This window comes from Balearica regulorum, chromosome 19, assembly GCF_011004875.1.
Source record: "Balearica regulorum gibbericeps isolate bBalReg1 chromosome 19, bBalReg1.pri, whole genome shotgun sequence".
Taxonomy (NCBI): domain Eukaryota; kingdom Metazoa; phylum Chordata; class Aves; order Gruiformes; family Gruidae; genus Balearica; species Balearica regulorum.
This window is the reverse complement of record NC_046202.1, coordinates 2,844,606-2,868,038: the sequence shown is the minus strand read 5'-3', so window position 1 is coordinate 2,868,038 and position 23,433 is coordinate 2,844,606. Positions and strand designations below refer to the sequence as shown.

The window sequence follows — 23,433 nt, the reverse complement described above, 5'->3', positions numbered from 1 at the left end:
TAAGGTCCAACAGCAACTTTCCTCCTAGGGCAGTGCCACAAATCAGGCAGACTTCCTTCACTCAGTTGGTATCCCATTTGGTTTGGTGCCTTTTCCAACATGTGCCTCCAGCTTCTGACTCCACTACTACCGTTCTGTTCATCAGGCTGTCGGGCTGCTTGCTCCTCCTGAGAATCGCCCCGTGTTAGGCCTTGCATTATGCCAAGGAGGTAGCACCCTAAAGTCTGCCTCATCTTTTACTTGTTCTGCTGGCAGCCTTGACTCCCGATTCCTTAAAGACCTGTCTTTGGGCCAATAAAACTTTATAAAAGGAAGAACTTTCTATTACTATTGTATTAGCTCCAGCACAGCAGCTTCTCTGCTATGATGTGTTGTGTATAGAATATTTTAATAAGGATTCCCCAGGAAAGAGATGGCTGTGTGGTATTGATGGCCAATTTATTTCAGCTCCCTAAGGGCTGTATTTTCCAGTGACTGTTAATGTATTCTGCTTAAGTAACTTTCAGAACATAATTGCAGACTGCGCCTAAATTTGTAGAGGTACTTGAAAATTATGAGATTATAGAATCTATAGTCAAAGTTTCTGTGAATGCTACTTAGAGCAGATCATGCCATTTTCAGCTTATGTGTGCTAAATATTCAGTCAGGTAACCACTTAAAAGAAATGTCAGTGAATAGTCATGGATCTGTCAAACTTGCACCAGAGAGGAAGGTGGTGTTTTCTTTCTGCTTAAAAGAAGGTAAAATTTTTGTTGCATATATGCTCCGATGGAAGAAGGGGGAACTGCTGCCAACGTCAGTGTGGTCAGTGAGTATACTGTTTGGAGAAATGAGTGGCTGGTGATAGATCCGTTTCATTGTGTTTTGTTTTGTGCACTGTGATCTCTGAGAAAAAGAGCAAAAAGAAAGAACAAAAATAGTGCTGTCTTTCAAAAATGTGCATGCAATTAAAACACCAGATAATATTGAGGCAAAACTTGCAGGTGTGCCGATTTCACAGGGTTTGCCTCTGGAGAGGTCATGAAACAGTAGTTTCTGAAGACAATTTTCTTTCCTGTTTGTGTATCTCAAAGTTGCTACAAATTGGAAAACAACAAGCCCATTAAAGCAATGAAAACCCACTTTAATCCACAAAAAGGTTAGTTAGTATGCTTTCCAATAATGACTCATGTTATGTGATGGGCAGACGATAAATCTTGCTAATGACCTTTTGTGTCTTGATTGAATTTGAAAAATAGCTACATTTGTTTTATTTAAATCAAGGCATATATATCTGGTGTCTGATCATTAACATCCTCAAGCATACAGATGTAATAAATCTGACAAAAGAATGTTAGAAAACTTGTGCAAATATATAATCATCTATTTGAGCTTGTCTTGATCTCAACCTGGTGGCAAAATCCGTGAACTCAGCCCTTGAGCCCATAGAAGACTACTTTTTATTATTCCGGATGATGAAATTAACTTTTTAAATCCCAGATGCATTTTTAGGAAAAATGATCAGGGAACCATCTTAGTGGTTTATTCTCTTCTTTCTGTGTCCCATGAAGGCAATTGTCCTCCTTTCTTTTCTCTCATTTCTGAAAAACAGTTCTTGAGCACTATAGGTAGGTGAATATTCTTCAGGATATGTTGTTTCCTGGGGGTATAAACCTGTGTACTTCTGTTTAAGGAGCTTTGAGTTTTCAGATTCATGCAATGAAAATGCCTAGATCTCTCTGACTTAGGTTGTTTTTTTTTTCCTTTTTTTTTTTTTTTTAAAGCTATCAGAATGAATAGGAGCCACTGTTGAGGCAGTCTAGATTATACGGCGAGACTTGCTATGTCAGCCAGTATTTGGTGGCTTTAGGGCTCTGTCATATGATTAAAGCAGGTATGAATGCATAGCTTCACACTTCCTGTTTATAAATCTGTAGAGCTGCAAGTAGCCGCTCAAATTCACGGAGCAGTAATTATTTCACAACTTTGGCATTCAGTTCTGATGCTTGTTTTGGGAGGATACCTCAGTAGTCTCTGCTGAGTATGTACTACAATGCAGAAGTGACTTGGGGAATTCTACTTAAGTTTCCAGGAACTGATGAAAAGAGGCTACTACTAGAAGAGAGGTTATTTATCTGTAACTCTTCATCTGCTAAGTTGCAGTGACCACTTTCTCTTCTTTTACTTCAGGTTCCAAGTTTAGAGAAGTGTACTCAGTGGTTTTCAGCCTCTTCTTACTTATAACTGCCCAAGTTATTTCCTATTGGAAATGAGGAACATTTGTATAGTGAACTTAAGTCAACTAACAGTAAGTTTCCTTTCCTGAGATGCCTTTTGCGGTCTTTAGAAGTTCTTTACGAAATACCAGTTGAAAACTTATGAATTAAAGGAAAATGTTGCCTTCTGCTTAGGCTTCTGAGCGCTGTGGTTCTGAGGGAGCTGATTACATAACTTTTAGTAGGTTTTTTAGTAATTTTTAAGTGGTTCCCAAGTCCAGCTGTACCGAGCATGGCAGTAACTTGGGGAGTAAGTGCTCAGATGTTGGATGTGCACACAGTGATGCAAGTCTGATAAAAGAGGATTTAAGAATGTAGGCATTTCATGAATGAGAAACAGTTGAACATCTTAGAGAAAAAGCCCTCAAAACCTTGAAATACGATTCAGTACATGTTGGGAGTCCTCTGTTTTCTCACTTAAACAGGTGAATTGTGTCTCTAAATAATATCAGTCTCATAATATTAGATACATTTTTGACCTGTCAGCGTGTTACTAGAGATTCGAATCAAAGTGGTTAGGAAAGCTGCCAAATGAGCGTGAGTAGATAATTATCATTCCAGCCATGGTAGCTGGAAGTTAAAGGATAAGCTGAAAAAATCCACATTTTGAGTGTTAAACATCTTGATATAAGCAAAAAGTGCAGGCTATTGTCTATATAATGTATTTTCTAACATTGATGTAGACTAAAATTGAGTACTCAAAACATTTGTTTTATAGATTATATGCCTATATATCTTATAGCTCATGTAACTCTTGCTTGTTCTGCTTTATTTCTGGTATTTTAATCAATGAAATTAGTTACTTTCATGGTCACCTCTTTCTAATCAGTTTCTAGTTTTTACTCCTGTAACAGCAGGTGCTTTTTTTTTTTTTTTTTTAATATACATACCCAGAGAAAGTTGTTGAACTTTCATCCTTAGAGATTTACAAGACCTGCCTGGACAAAGCCCTGTGCAATCTGGTCTGAGTTTAGTGCTGTCCCAGTTTCAAGCACAAGGTTGAACTAGGTGACCTCCTGAGATGCTTTCCAGCCTGACAGATTCTATGAAATATTTCTGTTCATCTTGAGTTTTGTTATATTTCATAAAAACAAGGCTTTACATCAGGGTCCTAAATCTACCTGACAGTGTCCTACAGAGAAAATAAAATAAGACAAAAATAGAAACTAGGAAGCTTTTGAAAATGATATGAAGCATCTCTAATGAAATGTGAAAGGAAAAAAAAAAAACCGAGGGGGCTACTTGAGTCCGTTGTACTTGACCTGTAATAGTATCAGGCTTTCTGGCTGCTGACACTGTGGGAGAAATGAGTAAAACAACCCCCACCCCCTTTCTTCTGCTCAAAGGGAAGCCAGCCTACTGTCTCATTTCATAAAATAAGTAAGGCATTCAGTTCTTTAGTACTCAAAAAAATGAAATCACATTCAAAAAATGGGCCTGTGACGGGATGACAAGCTTTGTGAGAATAAAAAAGAACATAGCATTAGCAAGTTATGTGTTTAGGTGAGGCATGATATGTCTATTTAATTCTGTAAATTAAGATTATTGTACAACTGCTGCTTTGTGATGGGACTGATTATGATTTTTCTGTATTTGAAAAAAAAACGATGTTACTAATGTCTGTCACTTTAGAAATGACAGAATACCTTCTGAAAAATGAGTATATTTTTGGTTACGTTGTGAATTCATACATTCATTCTAAATAATTTGGTATATGGGGAGTGCTGGGTAGGTCTAATGAGTTGTATGTCCTTGAGCTCTTATCATGGCATCTGTATGACTTAACTACTAATTATTTTTAAAATAATCTGCTCTTTTTTGCTCCAAGAAGAAATTCAACATACAGCGAGTATACAGAAAACAAATGGAGGAGGGGTAGAACAAGTGTTGCATTTTCGAATACCAGAATTGTTTCTGTTCACTGACTAAGTTATTTCAAGGACTGTTGTAAACCAGAGCTACCCAGTTGGGTTTTTTACGGCCTCCTGGGTTATTTAGCAGGAGTCTATTAATTTTAAAGATTTGCTCAGTGGGGAGCTGTGCATCCACTTGAGTCCTGCTGGGCCAGGCAGGTGCTATGTTCCTCCTTTGGTTGGGAGCTGCCGTGTTGTCTCACTGCTGCTGACTGAGGGACTGGGAGTGCACCAAGAAACGCTTGGTGTCTCACCGTGGAACCTTACAGAGTAAGGTACTTACGGGGACCTATGAAGTGGTGTTCTTAATGAGTAGAAGCATGAGAGTTTTCTGCCTGTGCTTGACTGATAAGTCCTTTCCTTTGTAATAAGTGTGGTGTTTGCTAGCCACTTTGTTACTGCACCCTGGGTTGCTAGCAGTGCTAAACTCTTTGGTGGTAACTTACAGAATTATTCTGAATAACATGCAGGGCTTTGTGTTCAGTGGAGGCTACTAGGGAGCACGCAGCGATTGATTGGAACTGCCCAACCCCTCTTTAGGTGAGCTCCAGTTGGGTGTTGACTGCTAGCTGAGTTCTACAAGGAACATCCAGTGAGATGGAAAGTGTGCTGAAGGTATATAGGCAGGTCTTCAAGTTCTGCACATGTGTTTTCAGAACTGCATTTTACAATCTAGTCTTCAGTATTGTTTGTAATAAAACTGATGATTTCCTAGTTTAAGTTTCTGTATAGGAAGGCAAGTCCTGGAGATTAATTCTAAGTAAGACTTCCAATTTTTAAGTATTTTAAAACCAAATTATTTCTTAATTTGTTACATTGCTTGAAGCAGTTGCTTTTTCTTTTAGTTATACTTAGTCTGAATTACTGTGAACATCCATGTGATATTTGCAGTATTGAATAATTACAAAAAGCATCTTTAACATTTAATTTTCATATGAAAAGGTCATTTACATAATAAGACAATGAAGCCTTTGGGCAAAGATGAATGTAGAAGAAAAATCCATTAATGTTGATTCTGCCTAAGAGTTTGAAAGGGTCTAATTCACAAAACTTTGAATACTATATTATTGCTAACACTTACTGGAATAAAAATACCATGCTTGCCTAAGGAGTGGCAAAATCCTAATGCACAGTCTCTTTTCTGATTTCTTCAGGGACATCTTACTTTTGTTAGTGATGACTCTGTATAGCTTTAGTGTTTTCAGCTTAACTGTGTAATAATACTTAGCATTTCTTTTTTATGTAATGAATTTTAACACCTCTGAGAAGTGGGGTTTTATAAGCTTGTGTTTACAATTGAGCAGGGTTGGCGTAGTCCTATAAGGACTATGGTGGGGACATGTTTGGAAAAAGTGCATCTCTTTTAGCTGCAGTTTTATTAAACTGGTGTAAAAGCTGTTATGGATTTCTGATTCTTAATGGGTATAAGCTGGGTTCAGATCTTGGTTTGAAACAAAATATGTCTGCATAGTTTCTGTAGTGGTTCACCAAATCTGTTTAAAAAATGATGCAGGTTATAATCAATCACAGCATTTTTCTGTGTAGACCATTAGGTCATTCATCATAATGACAACAAAAAAAATTCCTTCATTATTTTAGCGTAATATGGACATGTGGCGGAGTTCTAGGAGATAGAGATGTGAGTTTCTTGGTGAGATAATCTAATAGTTTAGCAAAATTACTTTCTTTTAAAAATACACTAACATTTGCAACAAGGATTTTATTTGGTTTTGAAGCAAAATAGGATATGCCTGAAAAAGGTTTGGACAAATGGTAATCAAGGCAGTTTGTATTGACCAGGCTTTATTTCCTGTTGTATACATTACTTAATGTAAAAGTGGTGAAAGCACTGAAATAGTTACTTACCTGAATCATTACCTCCACTAAAGTGATTAGCTACCACAGGTAGGGTGATTTGGCATATCAAGTGACATGCCATGATCTCTAGGGTGTTTAAATCCTCCTCTCCCTTTGCCTTTTAGCCTATCACAACACACAACAAGCCTCTCCAATCCCGTGGAAATGTGCTGATGAGGCTATCAACTCATTGTTCTTACCATGCAGTGTATTTGGGGCAAAATAAGGGTCTCTTTTCTGGAATGGCATTCATAAGCTGCACAAATACCAATGCATTAAGGTGGAATGCACTGCAAACCATTCAGAGTTTCTGGGACAAGGATGCTGTGGACGCAAAGAGGACAGCCCCTTACGCATAATAGGTAACTTGGGGCAAAATGAGAAGATAGGCAGAAGTATCGTCTGGCTTTACACATTGCCATACACTTCAATTTTGACTTCTAGAATGGTTTTAAAGACTCAGTGAGACATTCTGTACCTTAAAAAGGAATTTGACTTTTCTTCTGGTCAGGTTCTCTGTAGGCACGCGTCGTGAGCCGCAGAGAAAAGCAGTGTGCAACAGGTCTGGAGTGAGGCAGCCATGTCAGCTGTCAGCGCTACATGTGCTTCTAACCGTCAACTCAGAAGGGCAAACGAAGCTATACTTTCTGGTATCTTATATAACATTTATTTTGCTGATTATTTTTATTTAATGTCCAAATCCTTTGAAGCTGTTTCACTTAGTTTGGAGTCTGAAATGGACCCAGAATTTGAGAGGCAATGTCACCAGGCCAAAATAAGAGATAATTGCATTCTGCATAAAAATGTATTCTTCGTCCTTTAAAAATAAAACCTACTATAAACCCTTCTGAATTCTTCCTCACAAGTCATGGTTTTTATTTGCATTGTATCTGTCTTTGTTAGCTGGTCTTTCAGTTGTCATTCACTTGTACAATTTAATTTCACATTAAGTACTTAGTATAGAATGTATGCTTACATTTCTCTTGTGTTTTGATTGATATTCCTTATCTTAATTTATAGTGATAATGGAAATGCTGAGGTTTTGTCCTGTGGCAGACTGCTTTGGCAGCAAGTCATGAACTTAAATACTTTAGCAGGTATATGCTACGGTCTCAGTGGAACTCTGCAAATGATCCTAAGAGTGATTTAGTTGGATTTTTTCACAGTTCTTTTAAATGATCAATCTTACTGCATTAGTTTGGAAAATTGTTCTTTTAAAATTCTGAAACTTTGAATGAAAACAGTGGGGAAGAAACTCAGAAATGTAAGCAGAACAGGAAGTGCCAGATTTAATAAGTCTGTGGATGTAGAGAAAAAGAACTGAAAGTGTTGGGATAGTAATTATGAGAACTTCAGTTCTGCAGATTAAATTTGGTCTAAAAATGATCTTGAATATGGCATCATGAATCTATTTTGGGCTGAAGAACCACTTCCTTTCAATCCGTGTTTCTAGTGGTTAGGTGTTATCCAGAAACAAAATCTTATTCTGCACTGGAAATTTCCTAGTCTTGTAAAGCTGATTTTCATCACGTTTTCCCTAACAATGTGATACAGTTAAATCTTGGATTTTAATTTAAAAATTAGAAAAGTGGATTTGCATTTCGCATAGCTGAAGCAGCATTGCTTTAAGAAGAATCACCATCAGCAGCAGTTAGTGCAGTCAGTACAGCCTGCTCTGTATTCTGTGAGGATGTTAACGAAGGTTGTTATCAGTGGAAAAGTAATATCAGAACTTTTTGGTCCCTGTTTTCCGGCCTTGTAGCTAACAACATGATTTTTCTTTTCCTAAAGAATTCTGATCGATCTTTTTGCCACTAACAAATTCCCCACTTTTTTTGTGTTACCTGCCATTCAGTGTTGTCTTCTAATCACCGTGCTTAAAGAATAGTTGTGTAAATATCTTGTGTGAGGTAATCTTGCTCTTTAAATAATTAGTAGATTGCAATGTAGATAGGTTAAAGGAGGAAGGAACTGTAATATACACAAATTCTAATATAGAGCACTGGCTAAATATCTGCAGAGGCCAGAATATTAGAAGAATAGAGATTAAAAAGCAGAATATAAAATATTTGATAAGTATATCTTCATATAAAATGTTCGTAACTTACTATGTAAATATACTGCTTCTAATAGGGACTGGAATGTCCTTGGGGATGTCTTATGAGTCTCTTCAGGGATTCAAGGAGAGATTCCAATTGCTGATGCTATGCAGGGCATTGTAGCTCTTTGTTGTTAAGTCATTCCAATACCTGTTCTGTTTCTATATTTCTTTTCTGTGAAACATTGGACAGTGTGTTTATATGAAACTCTGAAATTTGAGTGATCACATCAATCTAAGCTGGTCAGTGGCAGTAAAATTACTGGAAGGTGGTTTCTCATACAGCTGTTACATCGTGTATCTAAATACAATGTTTCATTCTTTTGAATGGAGGACCTTAGGAATACTGTACATCTAATGATGAATAATTTTAGAGATAAATTTTGTAATAGAGCACTTAAAACTAGTATGGATGTTTATGGAGAATTCTCTTAACAGGAGATGCAGCAGTGGAAATGGAGTTGGGAAATAGTGACGCTAATTGTTTGCTATTGTCTGTTAAAAACCATCTCCATTTCAGATCTTGGTGTTCTACCAAACCTGTAATAGGGTCCCAGAACTAACCACATGTTAGTTTTTATTTTATTTCTTGCCTATGTAGGCTAGTGTCTCTATTTGTGATTCTGCTTTTATTTTTCAGCCATTCACAGATTGCGTAGCAAACTTGTTATCGTGTGTTTGTAACAGTGTAACAGAAGAAGTAAATTTATGACCTGACACTAAAATAGTTCGCTTTGCATCTGAATTTGAGATTATATTTTACACAGATGTATCCCTAAGAGTTGAGAATAGGAAGGCTCAAAATACAGAGCCGTTTATTGTTCATCAGCTGTATGTATACATACATGTGTGTAATGTGTTTGTGCCAAAACACTTGACTTCCAAGTGAGTAATCTTTTTCTTCTAACTGTAGAAATTAAGATTTACCGGTGTATAAATATTATCTGAATCTTTTATTACTCTTGTCATAGTATTTAAGTACTACATTTAACTAGAGTTAGCTCTTCTAGCTGCCAGAGACTAACACTTGAGTAAATACTTGATCAAAACTATACCAGCAATTGCAAATTAGAACTCCTTGCCTTTTGTCCTCAGTAAAGGCTATAGGAAACACTGCCTTCCTATGCAGAAGTTGCAGATTCTGTTTAACTGTCAGGTTTAGACTATATTTTTTTAATTAGAGAACAATTCGTAGTATAGCTGCATTTAGTATCTTTGACACCGTTGGGAGACAGACAGGATATGAAATATTTTATATTACAGTGTATTTTAGCAAGATCCTTATGTGGTGTTCGCATTTACATAGTTGGCATTTGCCTTTCCCTTTTATTTTAATAGGCTGTTTATTTCTTGGAAATGAGTTATATAATGTCGTTTTGTGTATCTTAACAAGCATAAATGTCTAGATGATTTTCATGGTGGTAATAAAGTAGAAGCAGCTTTTCTGAATTGTGACAGAAGTTGTGCTGCTCACCTGTGACAATACAAACTTTCAGTGTATTTGGCAGGAACACTGAAGGGACAGCTCAGAGGCACACAGTTTTGTTTCTAATCTAAACCGACTAAATATCCATTCTAATACTGAAAAGACTGAGAGCTAAGCACATCATCCTGGGAAGTCATATACAAACTACATAAACTATGAAGAAGCATCAGAAGAAAATAGTAGTGGAAAAGGAAATAAAAAATGAGGAATGAAGAGTTTAGAAATTGGTCAAAGATCGATGACTACGCTCAGGTGACGGTAGGCATCCCAGGCAGGGTTGCTTACTTTTAGGGCTTCCCAAACTCCTGATTCGTTTTTGTCCATGCTTCTGTCTTTTGGAGGGGAGTTCAGAGTTCTTGCTGTAGCTACAAGATGGCTTATGCTCTGTGTTGAAAACCATTTAAAACTTGTATTTCTGCCTCCTTTCCTTTTCTGTACTGTTTCCATGCCTGGCTGTGCTGGTCAGCTAGCTGAGTCTTCTCGCTTCTCCCGGGTCTGCAGTAATTTATTCAGAGCATCTAGAGCAGTAACAGCACCTCATCTTGGAAGAAGCGATAAGTGCTCTGCAAGGCCCTGTGGCTGGGAAAGGTGATTAATCAGGGCTAGAAATAGCTTTGTTTGGTCACTGAGAATGAGTTTACCAGTTCTTTAATTGGTAACAGTAATTACTTTGCTTCCTAATATTGCAGTCTTCTGCACTTAAATTTGTGGTTGTATGTATGGTAAAAGTTATTTTAGTCATCTGCAGAGGTTTCTGAATTTTCAGGTTCTTTCAGGTTTCCTCTGCGGCTCACAGGGTTGGACTGGTAAGCATATAAAACTAGGCTCCTTTAATTCTGAGGATATAAAATATCGCCGCTAAGATTTAAGTGCTCAGATTGTGGGAGGATTATTTCGCTGTTGGGGCTATTATGTAGCAATTCCTCTCCACACTAGTCTTACGAGGAGGGCTGTCACAGAACCTGTGCTGATTAGCTTTGCTTGAAGCAAACATAATCCAAATAGCAATGTGACAGTGTGTGCCCTGATGGAGATACTTTACAGATGGATAAAACAGGCTAATAATACTTAATGGCATTCTTTTTGAGGATGGTAACTGTGAGAAGTAAGCTCTTTGAAGATTAAAAGCGTCACATAAATGCTAAGTATTCATGTTACAGAAAATTGGCAAATCCTATTGTAATAACTAAATCTTCTGCTCTCCTCGCACAAGATGTTAAACCTTTGATATGCATTATGGCTAGGTCTGATAGAACCAAGAAAAGCTTTATCCCAAGATGAGCCACTACTACCAAAAAACAAAGAATAGGTAGGAGGAAAAAAAATACAAATGGATTGAATGATTTGATTTTTTTTTTTTTTAAACTACCAAAACTGTGTTGCTGTTACTGGTAAATTCCTGTTATTGGTAAATGTCATGTTGAGACTATTAAGTCTTTAGTGAGATGCTCTGTTTAATTTGAATGGTGTCATTTTTGATACTCTCTTTATGAGAGATTCCTTAAGAGTGGATTAATTTTTTTCATTAGGGGGGAGGCAGGATTTTTTTTGTCTCTGTTTCCTCCCAAAATACTCTCAAGTGGATTCCTTTTTGGCAGGAACAGGTGGGTGTGGAGGTTGTATTTTTAGTCATAGCTGGTTCATTTATCTCAATTGTATTGTATTTTGCAGTTTGTTCTTCCTATTTGGGGTTGTTCCCAAACATACTTCACGTTCACTTACAGATTTTACCTCTTTGATGCTTTTTAGTAATTGCTTTGGTTCTTGACAACTTCATAACCACAGCCATTAAGTCACAATAAAGACTAATGAAAAAAGTAATAAAATTTCCATGTATAACTGGGATGAAGATTCCTGAGGGAAATATTGAGCAAGTGATTACAGGGAAGATAATTGTCTGGTTAGAGAATTATATGCCCTGTGAGTTTGATATCAAACCTGAAAAATTGTCACTTAAAAATCAAAATAGTAGAATTATTAAAACCTGAGCGGAAAGTCAGGAGGAGCTTGATGTAGGTGAGTTTTGCTTGCTGGCTGAAGGATGATCAAGTTGTCTGTTTTATTAAGATTCAAGTTTGGTTATTTTTAGTAAAAAATAAATGCAGTGTTGTGCTGATGGTTGCAAATTATTGCGTGATCTGTATACTTGACATCTGCAGGGCTGGGGTTTTTTTGTTTTGTTTTTTTTAAGGGACTGACATAGCAAGCTGTTTTTCATCCAGTAGTGACATTGGAAATTCAGATTTTGAGTGTGTGTGTGTTTGTAGATTATTGTGGGCATTTTGATGCTTACAATTCTGGGAAAAAGTACTAGCCCTACTAGATATATTCTAAGATAGTTTAGTCAGATGTTTCTTGAGCTCAAAGTTTCTTGACCCTTCACCTTAACTGAACTTTTTATCTTAGCCAGGTTTTTTTTCCTTCCTGCCTATGAAGTAATTTGTTTCCTGCTCTGATTTTGAGCATTGTCAATACATGTCAAGGTCTTCTGCCTTGATTTGGTGCTGCTTTTTTTTTTTTAAACTGGTCACCTGTAAACTAAAATAAATAATTTCTTTTCATGTAGCCAAATGAAATATTTTAGGCTTTTGAAACATAAAGATTTTATCAGCTTTTTAGTGCTATTATTGCTGCTCATGCTAATGGAAGTTACGATTTGCATGTGACTTTTGTGATTCCGCTGTAAATAGAGGTTACCAAATCATCAATTTGTTTTCAGGAGTCACTACTTTTACTCTAATAAAAATACTTTTTTACTCTAATAAGATGAAAGGAAAGAAAACAGATACACATGTTGTTTCTGTGTCAGTTTGTTATAATTATATTAAGCGGCTGTCAGTCTGTAGTAGCCATGGCAGATTAACTCCACCTACCCTCAGTTACACTATTGAGATTCTGTCCTTTTCACTGATCAAAGCAGCTCTTTAGTAGTAGCTTATAATACTTTTACAGAGGATCTTAGCTCATTTATCAAACATCTGTCTGATGTAGACTAGTATTTATCTTCATTTAAGTGTTGAGACAACTAAGACACAGAGAGGTTAAGTGTCTCTTGCCTGAACGTCTCGGGCAGTATTGGAAGAGTTCAAGTGCTGTGCTTTTATTCTTATCCTTTACTGCGACAGACAGCTGTATGCTTTTGAAAGCTGCATTTTGTATCTCATTCTGTATCACCACAGTATTTTACATAATTGTGCTTGGATTTTGAAGGGTAGGGGAAGAAGCATTGTAAAGGAAGGTATTTTTTGTGGCTGGTTTGACTTTCCTGATAAATTCGAGATAGGAATTTAAAATGTACTTACTGTGCTCACTCTTGTTGCATGTCATAGGCAAGCTATATAGTAATTATCTTCCATAAGCTGTGATAAATCCATTGTGCCTGACTAACGACTTCTTTTAACCTTTAGACAAGCTCCCTTCAAAATGAATATTTGGTTCTTACAATGCTTAACATTCACGTGTGAACTGTTGCAACTTAAGCAGCAGTGCTTGCTCGTAAATTTTGATGTTGCTTCTCTTCATCTGTAAATCTTTAAACTTATTTGCAAGGGCGTTGGAGAGCAGCCATATGCTGAAAGATGAGAAGATAAGTTACTCTGTTGGTTCTTGCTTTAGGTGCAAGTTAGTTACTGGTGCATGGCAGAGACTGTGGTGCATGGCAGTTCTTATGTTCTTGGCCTCAATGGTGTTCCTAGTATTGCATAATTTAAAAAAAAAAAAATAAAAAAAATTCTAAGTGTTTTCTTACAATATTTGAATAAAACGTACTATTGAGGTAATTTGTACAAAGCTTAGATTCGTTAGTTTGTTGTCCTGGTTTCGGCATCTATAAGGAAGTATGATAGAGTATGCAATGTAGGTACTTTGATTAGCGAGGAATTGGCTTTGATGTAACCATTTTCTTCTATCTCTTTTTCCAAGATTGGAAGTGTGAAGCAAAAGTGTCAATATTAGGTGTATTTAGTTATGTAGTCATATATTTATGATGACTCTTAATAAATTTCACTAGCAGGCTCGTAACAGCAGAGTAACTTTTGCCGAGACAGGTATTTTCTTCCCAGCTTGCTGAGTTTTGCACAAGTATTTGTGTATAAAGTTGCCTGTGCTTTTTGGTACGACCTTTGTCTTGAAGTGGCAGAGGTTGTGCTGTACGTTGAGCCATATTACTCAAATGCATTTTAAAACTTTCTGAGATAAAGACAAGAAGGTGGGGGTGGGATTAGTGCTACAGGATGTCAAAAGAAAAAAGTTTCTAATATGAATAGAGAATATTATCTGCAAAAGTTGCCAAAGCTCCGCTGCAAGGGTTTATTTCCTCCAGCTTAGTTTAGTTAAACAGAACTTGAGGTACATCTAAAGATGTACATCTTAATGTTACAGAATGGGTAAGCAAAAAGAATAGTATCTGCTGCTTGAAGAGAAACTGTGTGATACGTAAATTATGGTTTTATGTACACTACTTGGGCTACAGTTTTTGTACAAAACAGACTTAAAATTTGAAAGCAGTTGATTGAGCACATGTAAATATTACAGAATTTGAGTACTAGACAGTAAATGCTTCAGATAAGTTTGTTTTTACAAACTCCTCTTAGTTTTGAGGAGGGTAGTAACTTCAGCTGTGTTCCTTGCCTTCCTTTTTCAAATAGAACATTATAGGTAATGTCCCGAGTGTGGGTATCTAACATTAGGCTTCTACATAAATGTAGCATATTTTTTTCTGAGACAGATTCCCTGCAGCTCCCATTTAGATCAGTGATGCAGCTAGTGGGGAACCCCTCTGAAATTCAGATCAGATTTATGTGGGTGGCAAAATAAGGTTTAAGTCTAGAGTTGGGCATCTAGGCTTGCATTGTTTGAGCTTCAGATACAGTTTTATTCTAAATGGAAAATTCCAGGATGACTTGGTGATTAATACGTGGAGTGAAAGCAGTGCAGAGACGGTGGTTTCCAGCATGGGACTGTTTTGGAAGGCACCACACAAATCATTACCTGGACAGATGTTAATTTAAAAAAAATGTGGAGTCTTAAATCCATATAAACAGCATTAAGTTTAAGTAACACTATTAAGCTAAAAATATCCTCAGCAGTTGGGATGAACTGAAGGTTGGTTAAAATTACTGTAAGTTGCGATGACATTTTTAGCTGAGGTTGCATGGTTTCATTTAAACTTTATTAAACAAACTGGAGCTTGAATATTCCCTGGAGAGTTGGATGCAGCACTAATCTTCTGTTAAACTGTCTTTAACTTTATTGGAAGCCGTCCAGCTAAGGTGGCATTGAGGAAGTCTGTATTAGTAAAGTTACCTGTACAGAATGTCAGTCTGTGACTTCTCATTTTGTAGAAAAGACCGTTTGTTTCAGTAGTGGGTTTTGGAAGTAGGCAGATACATTTTTAAGAATTAGAATACGGTATCTAATTACTGAAGCTCATTTTTATTATTTTGAGTTAGAATCTCACAATAGGTAGTTAGCTTCTATAGTCTTGAAGTGTACAGAATTAGGTGTGCAGTTCCAATTGCATTGCTTTCTCAGCCATAAGATTGAGGCTGTGCCACCTGTTACTGGTAGGAGCAATGTGGAGATGGCTTTTGCTGTGTTGACTACTATAAACTTATTTTGGGAAGTCTTACGTGTTCTGTTTTTCACTGTCAGGTTATGAATGCAGCAACAGTGTATCCGATAGCATAGCGTCTGTCTGTCTAATGAAAGCAGCTTGTGAATGGTCTTTTCTTAGATGTTTGTAGACAACTGTCTGCTGAAAGTGTCTGGTAAGACTGTGCCTTTGGAAAAAGTGAGTATACTTAATGAAGGAACTTAAGTCGGTGTAGGAAACGGGGTTGTTAACTACATTAAGTCTAAAGGTGGGATTAAAAATACCTTCATGGCCTGTGATGCTTCTTGCATAGGACTTGTGGAATGGAGAGAGAAAAGGTAGCTTATGGGTATGTAAGTGTTCTAATTTTTAATATTGTTATAGTAATAGATGTATTGCTTCTGCAAATGTTACTTTCATAATTTAAGACCTAGTTTTATTTCCTTTCAACATGCCGTCATGTTCTATCACTATGTTGAATAATTGGTACTTTGGTGTTGGGATTTTGTATTCAAATATTTTATTTGTCTTCCAGAGTCATAGTGAACATTGATAATATCTTTGATTTATACTCTGCTCATTTCAGTAGTACTTTCATGTGCCTGGATCTAAATGTATAATGAACTTATTTTTACAAAGCTTTGCAGATGATTTTAAATGGCCAGCATCTGTCATTTTAATGTGTCCTGGGGAAGGAATGGGAAGTAATTACCATTCTTGTACTTCCATGACCTGTTTTGTACTTTCTGCAGAAAAACAACAATAATATTACATGGTCTCTAGCACTAATAACTTGCTTTTTGAAATGTAACATGGACTAGCAGTATCAGTTTATCTACTATTAAATGCTATACTGACAGTTCTTTTTGAAGGCGTTAGTAGTGTTAGTTGACTAGTTTTCTTCACAATCTTCTCCTCGGCAACCCCTCCTTCACTAGTCACTTCTATGTTTCATGGTACATATGTATGTATGGGATTTTCCTGAATACTGCCTGAAGTACACTCTTGGCAGTCATAGGTGCTCGAGGAAGTACCAATAACTGCTGCCTGCAGTGCTCTCAGGTGTAGTGTGTACCTCCGAGATGTAGCTGGCCTAAGTTTCAGTGTTGTGCTTGTTGTCTTAACTTGTGATACAGTGAGATGTATTTGCTTAGAGTAGAGGCCTTCTCTGTCCTGTGAAACTGCAAAATGGCAGCTCTGCCAAGGTTAAATTAATTCACTGCTCTGCATTGCATCAGAGTTTAGCAAAAGAAATACTGCTCTATGCAGTTCTGTTGCAGGAGAGGTGGTTGCAGTTTGGTGACTCCTAGAATCATGCAGCTTGTTTCCTGTGCTTAGGGATATAAGGTGATACATAAAATATCTCTGGAGTACTACTATGGTCTGCAGTTAAGGTTGTCAGGTTACAAATTGCTTTAATTTCTGTTAATACAGGTAAATCTCGTAAAGGAATGCCCAGTAAATTTTATGATTATGGAAATACTTGACTGACTAAAATAACTTGATATTCTAGCCTATTACATATAGTCAGTTTGCATTTATTGGATTAATAAAATTTACTCTGAAAGCAGTAATAGAAAGTTTTACATGGCTATGGGCTGTTGTATTTCTTTTAATTAATCCTAGCAAGAAAATACCGCACAAGTATAACTCAGCAAGATTATATTTGTGTTCCTATTGAGAAGTGCTTTTGCAGTAAGTGGGCCCAGTGGTGTCAGCAGCTGGAAGGTAACTAGAGTTGTGGGAAACTGCTCTGCCCAGAAACAGCGGGGATTGTTGGTGCAGCAGGACCACAGCGCCCTGCCGGTGTGCAGCTGAGTTCACACGGAGCCTCCTTCGCTCCTCCCCACCGTGCTGCTGTGCTGGGGAGAAACTTTAACGAACTGGAACAAGGGACACAAAATCTGTAGTTAGAAATGAATGCTGGAAAAAAAGATATTTCCTTCATATTTTTTAATGAAAATTATTTCAATTTTCTATGCAGCCAGGAAGCTAAACCTGAAAATGTTGGTAATGAAACAATGCTATATTAGGTGGCTGTATACGTTGTGCGTGTTTCAATTATTGCAGTAAGCAATAATTAGGTTACTTGAAAGTCCGTTATGATGCGTGTGAAGCTGTAAGCATCTGGTTAGTAAATGCTTTGTTTGTGTATAAACTTTTTTACCAAAAGACAACAAACTAGATTGGATTAACTGATGAGGAGTTAAAAAAAAATTAACTGAGGGGGAGAAAAAACCAGAATGCCGAGTCTATTTTTATTAAGAGTGTGTGCATGCTCATGCATATAACAAAAAAATACATTTAAATATTTTCATCAAAGAACTGTTGCTAGATTTTGTCTAGGATTTAGGTTGTTTGCTTTATCTGGCCAAAATAATGAAGCCAGTAGCTTCCCTTTTTTATGTCCCCTTAGCAATCCCAAGCTTTTACTCATTAAACATGTGGTGGGGAGTTGTTGCTGTTGGCTGAAAGTTTGCTTAAGAGGTGTGGAGGTGAAGCATCCCTCTGATGTGAAGCACTTCTGTTAAGTTCTTGCACATGTTTGGAGGAAGGGCTGGGGCATGAGGTTGGGTTTCTTTGCAGAATCTTTATTTTGCTTCCTGTTGCTGTAATTCAGAAGAGCTGGGGAGTGTGGAGAATGTCGCTTCGGGTTGTAAATATTGCATCTGAGAGTCTGTTTCCAGTTAGCTAGGGAAAATCTTGGAAAAAAACCCTTAAACTGGTGTGCATAACAGTGTTTGAGCATTCATTAAAGCATCACATGTAAAGACATAAAGAAAGAAAATGACTCTATGGACAGATGTTAATATGAAATAGTGAAATTTAAACACCATATAAGCCAGGTAACAGTATTATACCAACATTCTTCTGCCATTTAATTAAAGTATGCTTGTTTTATTAAAACAAGGTATGTGATGATGACAGTTTGAGTATGTCTTTGGCCAAATCCATGTTAATTGCTAGCGCCAGTGCTCTATGCCTCATGCTTTACGTTTATTTCTTAGATCCTTTGATCCCCCCCCGTCAAAAGTACCCAGAATCTATAATAAAATTTGAAAAGAAACATGATCCAATTTCTGGTTCTACACACAATTGTTAAATGAAGTCACTAGGCTGTTTCAATGTTGACTAGGATTAAAATTAGGGAGGAATGTTTCAATGTGATTTACTTTTAAGGAGTGATTTTTCCTTTGATGAATGAATTAATTGTAATGTAGAAGTTTTAGAGAGAGTGCTGGATTAAGCTCTCAAGCGTTCTGTTTTATTTTGGCTGACAAAAAGCTTGACAGGCTTTTGGCCGTGTCAGTGTTGTTTCTGTCTGACTTGTTATATCAGGGTAAGGAAAATGCCTTACTATAAATACAGTGAAATAGCTATCATGTACAGCATCATTTGTTTTGGCTTCTACATGGTAAATAGCTCTTTCTGCACTACATGGTAACTTATGCGTGATCAGGTCATGGTATGTTACTCTCTGCAACTTGATTTTTGACAAAGTACTTGTTTTGTTCAGTGAGATACTGCACTTTTTAGACACTTTGTTAGAAAGTTGCTTTATGCCTGTAAAATTGGAAAGCTGGGACTGCTTTTCAGGAAGCTCATGTGCAAGTATAAACGGGATGTCATGAAACTCTTCACGTTTGCAGATTGCGAACAAGTTTGCACAGGCTTTAGCTGGCAATCAGATTTTGACTGTGCAAGAATATCTTAGGCGAAGAATTACATTTAGTCCAAATTTAACTGTAGTATTCCTGTTAAATTCATGCTTCACTGTACTGTCTTATGAGCATGTAAGTGGTGATTAAATTTTTTTGGGTTTTTTGTTATACAGAAAAACAGACTGGTTGCTAGATGAAAATGCTTGAAGCATGCTGCTGGAGCTGCTCTTAACAATATTCACCACTGTTGGTTACAGATCATTTCTCTGCTTACATGCAGTGTAAAACCAACCGTAAAGTTAACTTATTTTCCTTTTGTGTGACAATAATGGTGCTTAATTTGGAACAAATTATAATATGCTATTGTAGTCAGAGAAAACTTAGGCAGTGAACTGTTGTAATCATTGATGTAAACTTTAGATCTACTTTACTTTTTTGGGGAAGATTAGATTATTAGATCTCATTTCCTAGTACTCAGATTTTCCCACTATTTAGGTGAAATCATGCATTTAATTTCTTCCTATCTTTTTATTGTAACATTAAACGTAAGATGTATAGGATTTTGAGAGTCCTTAAACTATTACATTTCTGCAACATCTTTACTGACCAAATCTTTTTTTTTTCTCCTCTCTTCTCACTCAACACAGTTACAGACATAGAGCTAAAGCGACTGAAAGATGCTTTCAAGAGAACTTGTGGACTGTCATATTATATGACTCAACAGTGCTTCATCAGGGAAGTTCTTGGTGATGGAGTCCCTCCAAAAGTTGCTGAGGTAATCTATGAACTTGCTGTTTTTCTGGGGAGGCATATGCAGTTGATAACTTACATCTATAGATGTGCATGCACAAATCTGCCTATACAGATACACAAGTTAATTTAATTTCTTTCCATTTTTCATACAGTATCACAATGTACGTTCTCTATCTGAAGAGAATGTTCCAGAGTTGGATCATGGGTTGTCACTGGTGTGTACTTGACTGAGCTGCTGATTCCAACCAAACTATTAGGTGGTAGATGACTTGGAAGTAAACCTGAATATCCAGATGTAGATCTGGGGAAGTAAAAGACTGGGAAGTTTTAACGCTACATGTAGCCATAATAAGAGACGATTTTATTTACTCTAGAGATGCGCTTGCTGCTGTTCTTTTCTGAGATTCCTTTGGCTCTTACTTTGTTTTCTAAAGTGCAGATTAATCTTTATAAACTCTTAAAATTATTTTATGTATAAGAAATGTATAAATGAACTGAAAAATAGCCAGAATCAAAATGTGCTACATGGATATAAATATTGTAAGTGTGTATATATCTAAAAAAATAGTAATACCATCCTGCACACATTCATGTTTAAGAAATTGTTTTCTTTCATAGCATTGCCTCTGTCTTGAGAGAGAAATTAAAATATAGTTGATAGAGAAGAAAAAGATTAGCCAGACATTTCAAATGATATCTTGCTCCATGTCATTTCTAATCACAGCTTGTATTTCTGGTATCTTCAGTGTTATTGACCTCACAGGCAGCGTACGTCTTCCAGTTTTATTTAGATAATGTGAGTAGTGAAGTGTGTATTGCAAAAGGTTTAACACTGTGGTAGAGTGTTACTTTTTCCTAAGTTTAATCTTTTCTCTGTTATTTTTCCTATTTTTCCTAAGTGTTGACAAAGAGGAGGATATTACTTGCTTCTGTAATGCAGTTGACAGTTTGATTTTTATGTGGGTATTCAAGCGCTTAACAGGAAAAATTGCAATGTGTGTTAGTGCTATCAAATCAAAAGAAAGTGTATGATTTGCCCATAGCTTAAAGCATGTCTTCAGTATTAATTTCTGTATATGTTGTCTGGATGCTTTGACTGTTAGTAGCCCATAAGATTAAACACAAAACGTATCCTACACCATGTACAATTAGTATGAAATAATATAAAATGTTGAGAATTTTACATCATGAGTTAACATGTACGTTTTTATCCCTCTTATGCCAGTATTAAGGAATAAATTACTGATTTGGATGAAGTAAACTTATGGTCACAAATAGAAACCCCAGGTTTTCAAATGTCTGCTGGCTACCTTCTACTTTATTTTTAAAAAATCTGTTCTTAAAGACGGAGTTTTGGTGATGATTATCTCTTGTTGTGGTTTAACCCAGCAGGCAGCTAAAACAACCACACAGCCATTCGCTCACCCCCACCCCCAGTGGGATAAGGGAGGGGATCAACATGTCAGACTTAAAATTTATAAAAAAATATGACTGTGCACCATATAATTACCCTAAATTTTACATTCTGAAATTTAAATTGCTATGATAGTGTCTGGGTGTGGCTATTTTAAGTAAAGCTGCAACAATATTAAGTAATTTTGGAAAATACAAAATCGCGTCATATTTTGACAGTGCATCTTATTAGAAGAAGTTTTCCAAATAACACAGTTAAAAAATTGTGGGGCTCCTTCCTTAGAAATGCAAACTAACTCTGTTATATATTATTATATAACCATTCAGTGTTTATAAACTTCCCAAAGAATGATTAAGCAGCAAAATCAAAGTAATGCCAGCTGCCGATGGTTGTAATGACGTACGTTCAATACTAATACCTTGGACGTTATCCGTAGAATTCCTTTTCTGTGTTTATATCATGAACAGTCAATGTGTTATTATATAAATGTGATCTGTGACATGCAACTGATACCATAACTGAGATGTACACAGTTCAACAGAAGTGAGTGGAAAAACTCAGAAATGGGTACGAATTAGAAGAATGCTTTCAGATGGGTGAAGAGAGGAGACAGCTTTATTCGAGATAATTTATAGAATAGCTGTTCTTAAAAAGTCTAAAAGCACAGAAAGGTTATATTTGAGTGATGGAGAAGAATAAAGTATAAAGAAAAGATCGTGTTTTATTAAAATTTGTGAAAAAAAACCAGGGATTTATCTTTTGTTTATTCATAACTATATTTTTTGTCTTAGAAGTTCTGTTAATATGAAATGTAAGAATTCTCTTTCTTTTTGTGCTCTTGGTGGGGTTTGTTTGGATCACAAATGGTTATATTAAGACTTAAACTATAGTGTTCAACAGAGCTAACTGCTTCTTTAAAAAAAAAAAAAAAGGTAATGATTCCAATGTAATATAAAGGTAAAGATTCCAATGTAATATAAAGGTAAATTGCTTATGTATGCAATGTAGCCTTGAAGGCATCTTGTGAAATCAGAATGATTGCAAGTAGAAAGTGTGGAATTCAAATCTCTGCCATGACATTGGCCATGAAGCATATACAATCATTGTGTCCAAATAGAGCACAAATTTAGTTCTAATAATTTAGCCCTTCAAGCATTTGTAAATGGATTAAACTTTAGTAATAGAAGAGGATGATCTGAGTACCCTATGGGAAGTTAATATATTTAGGTAGCGCTATGTCTTATGGTATAATGAAACTGCAGGTTCTACATAATGTTTTCTGTAGAATTAGATCCTTGTATGTTATCAGCCTCATGTACATTTACTTGCCTTCAGACATCTTTTAATAGTCCTAAGTGAAAAGCAATGAAAGTGGTAGCTTGATGGGTGGACAAGGAGCGTATTTACCACAGGTAACACACAGAACTATGTTGAGGTAAGAGTCTTCAGGGAGTCTGCTTCAACGTTATGTCTGGTAATAACTGTGATAGTAGAGAGGCGAATAAAAATTCAGAATTTTTTACTACCTTGTTGCCCAGTACTACTTTGGAGGTGGTCTAGAACTTGTTCTGCAAATGAATTCTGCTAGTCTGCTTCTTATTGCTGGAAAGGCAACAGTGGTAGAGTTTCCACACCTTGTTATACACAAAGCATACAGGGCAGTTACTGCTGTAAATCTAACATCGCTGGTCTGTCATAGGCATTTCCTTTTCTTCTTTTTGCTACTACAGCACTGAGTGGATTAGCCAGATCTATCCAGTGTGCTTGACAGGCCCGTGGCTGGTTTGGTCCCTCCCTGTCCTGGCTTCATTCTTAGTCGAGATGGAAACCACGCCTGAGATAGTAAGAGCAGTGACTCATCCACAGTGCTGGTATTCAACCCGCCTCTTCCATCCTTTCCTTCTGCTTGAGGATGCTGGCTGCAGCATTGTGACTGGTGTTACTGGAGGGAGAAGAGGGGATAGAAAGAAAGCTTTTGGTTCCAGTAACTTTCTTCTGGTTCCACTCACCCATGTGAACTCTTCTAGATTCCCAGCTCATCTAGGCTGAGGTACTTGAGGAAACACAGATCTGTCTGAGCTTTGTTATTAGGTGTTTCTGAAGCTCATTTTTGAGCCCCACGCCATTATTCTGAAGACACTCAAAGGAGACATGTGCCAGCTTCTGCAGATGTGGAAGTCAGTAGGCATATAATATATACTTTGGGAATTTTCAGCTGATTTCTTGTCCCTTTCTTTAAACAAGAAAAAGCCTCACAGTGATCTTATTGCATCTATTTACAGAGGTTTCCTCTAACTGCTGTCAGTTTGTTTCCATCTTTACTCAGAACTGTCTCTGAAAAGTGACAGGTTACTGTCACGTTGTGATTTAGAAGTAATTTATTATGACACATTATTCTAAGT

At 36.6% G+C, this 23,433-nt stretch overlaps 1 protein-coding gene across 6 annotated transcripts in view; it reads left to right on the top strand.

Moving 5' to 3' along the window:
• USP32 (ubiquitin specific peptidase 32) overlaps nucleotides 1-23,433 on the top strand; it is a 99,963-nt gene that overhangs the window by 23,718 nt on the left and 52,812 nt on the right. For 4 of the 6 annotated variants that reach the window (XM_075771136.1, XM_075771138.1, XM_075771135.1 and 1 more), the window contains exon 2: nucleotides 19,512-19,639. In XM_075771136.1, coding sequence (XP_075627251.1) covers nucleotides 19,577-19,639 — 63 coding nt within the window. In that variant the 5' untranslated portion in view covers nucleotides 19,512-19,576. Of the gene's footprint in view, nucleotides 1-2,169; nucleotides 2,288-19,511; nucleotides 19,640-23,433 lie in introns of all 6 variants that reach the window. The other 2 variants (XM_075771139.1, XM_075771137.1) reach the window with 1 other exon arrangement.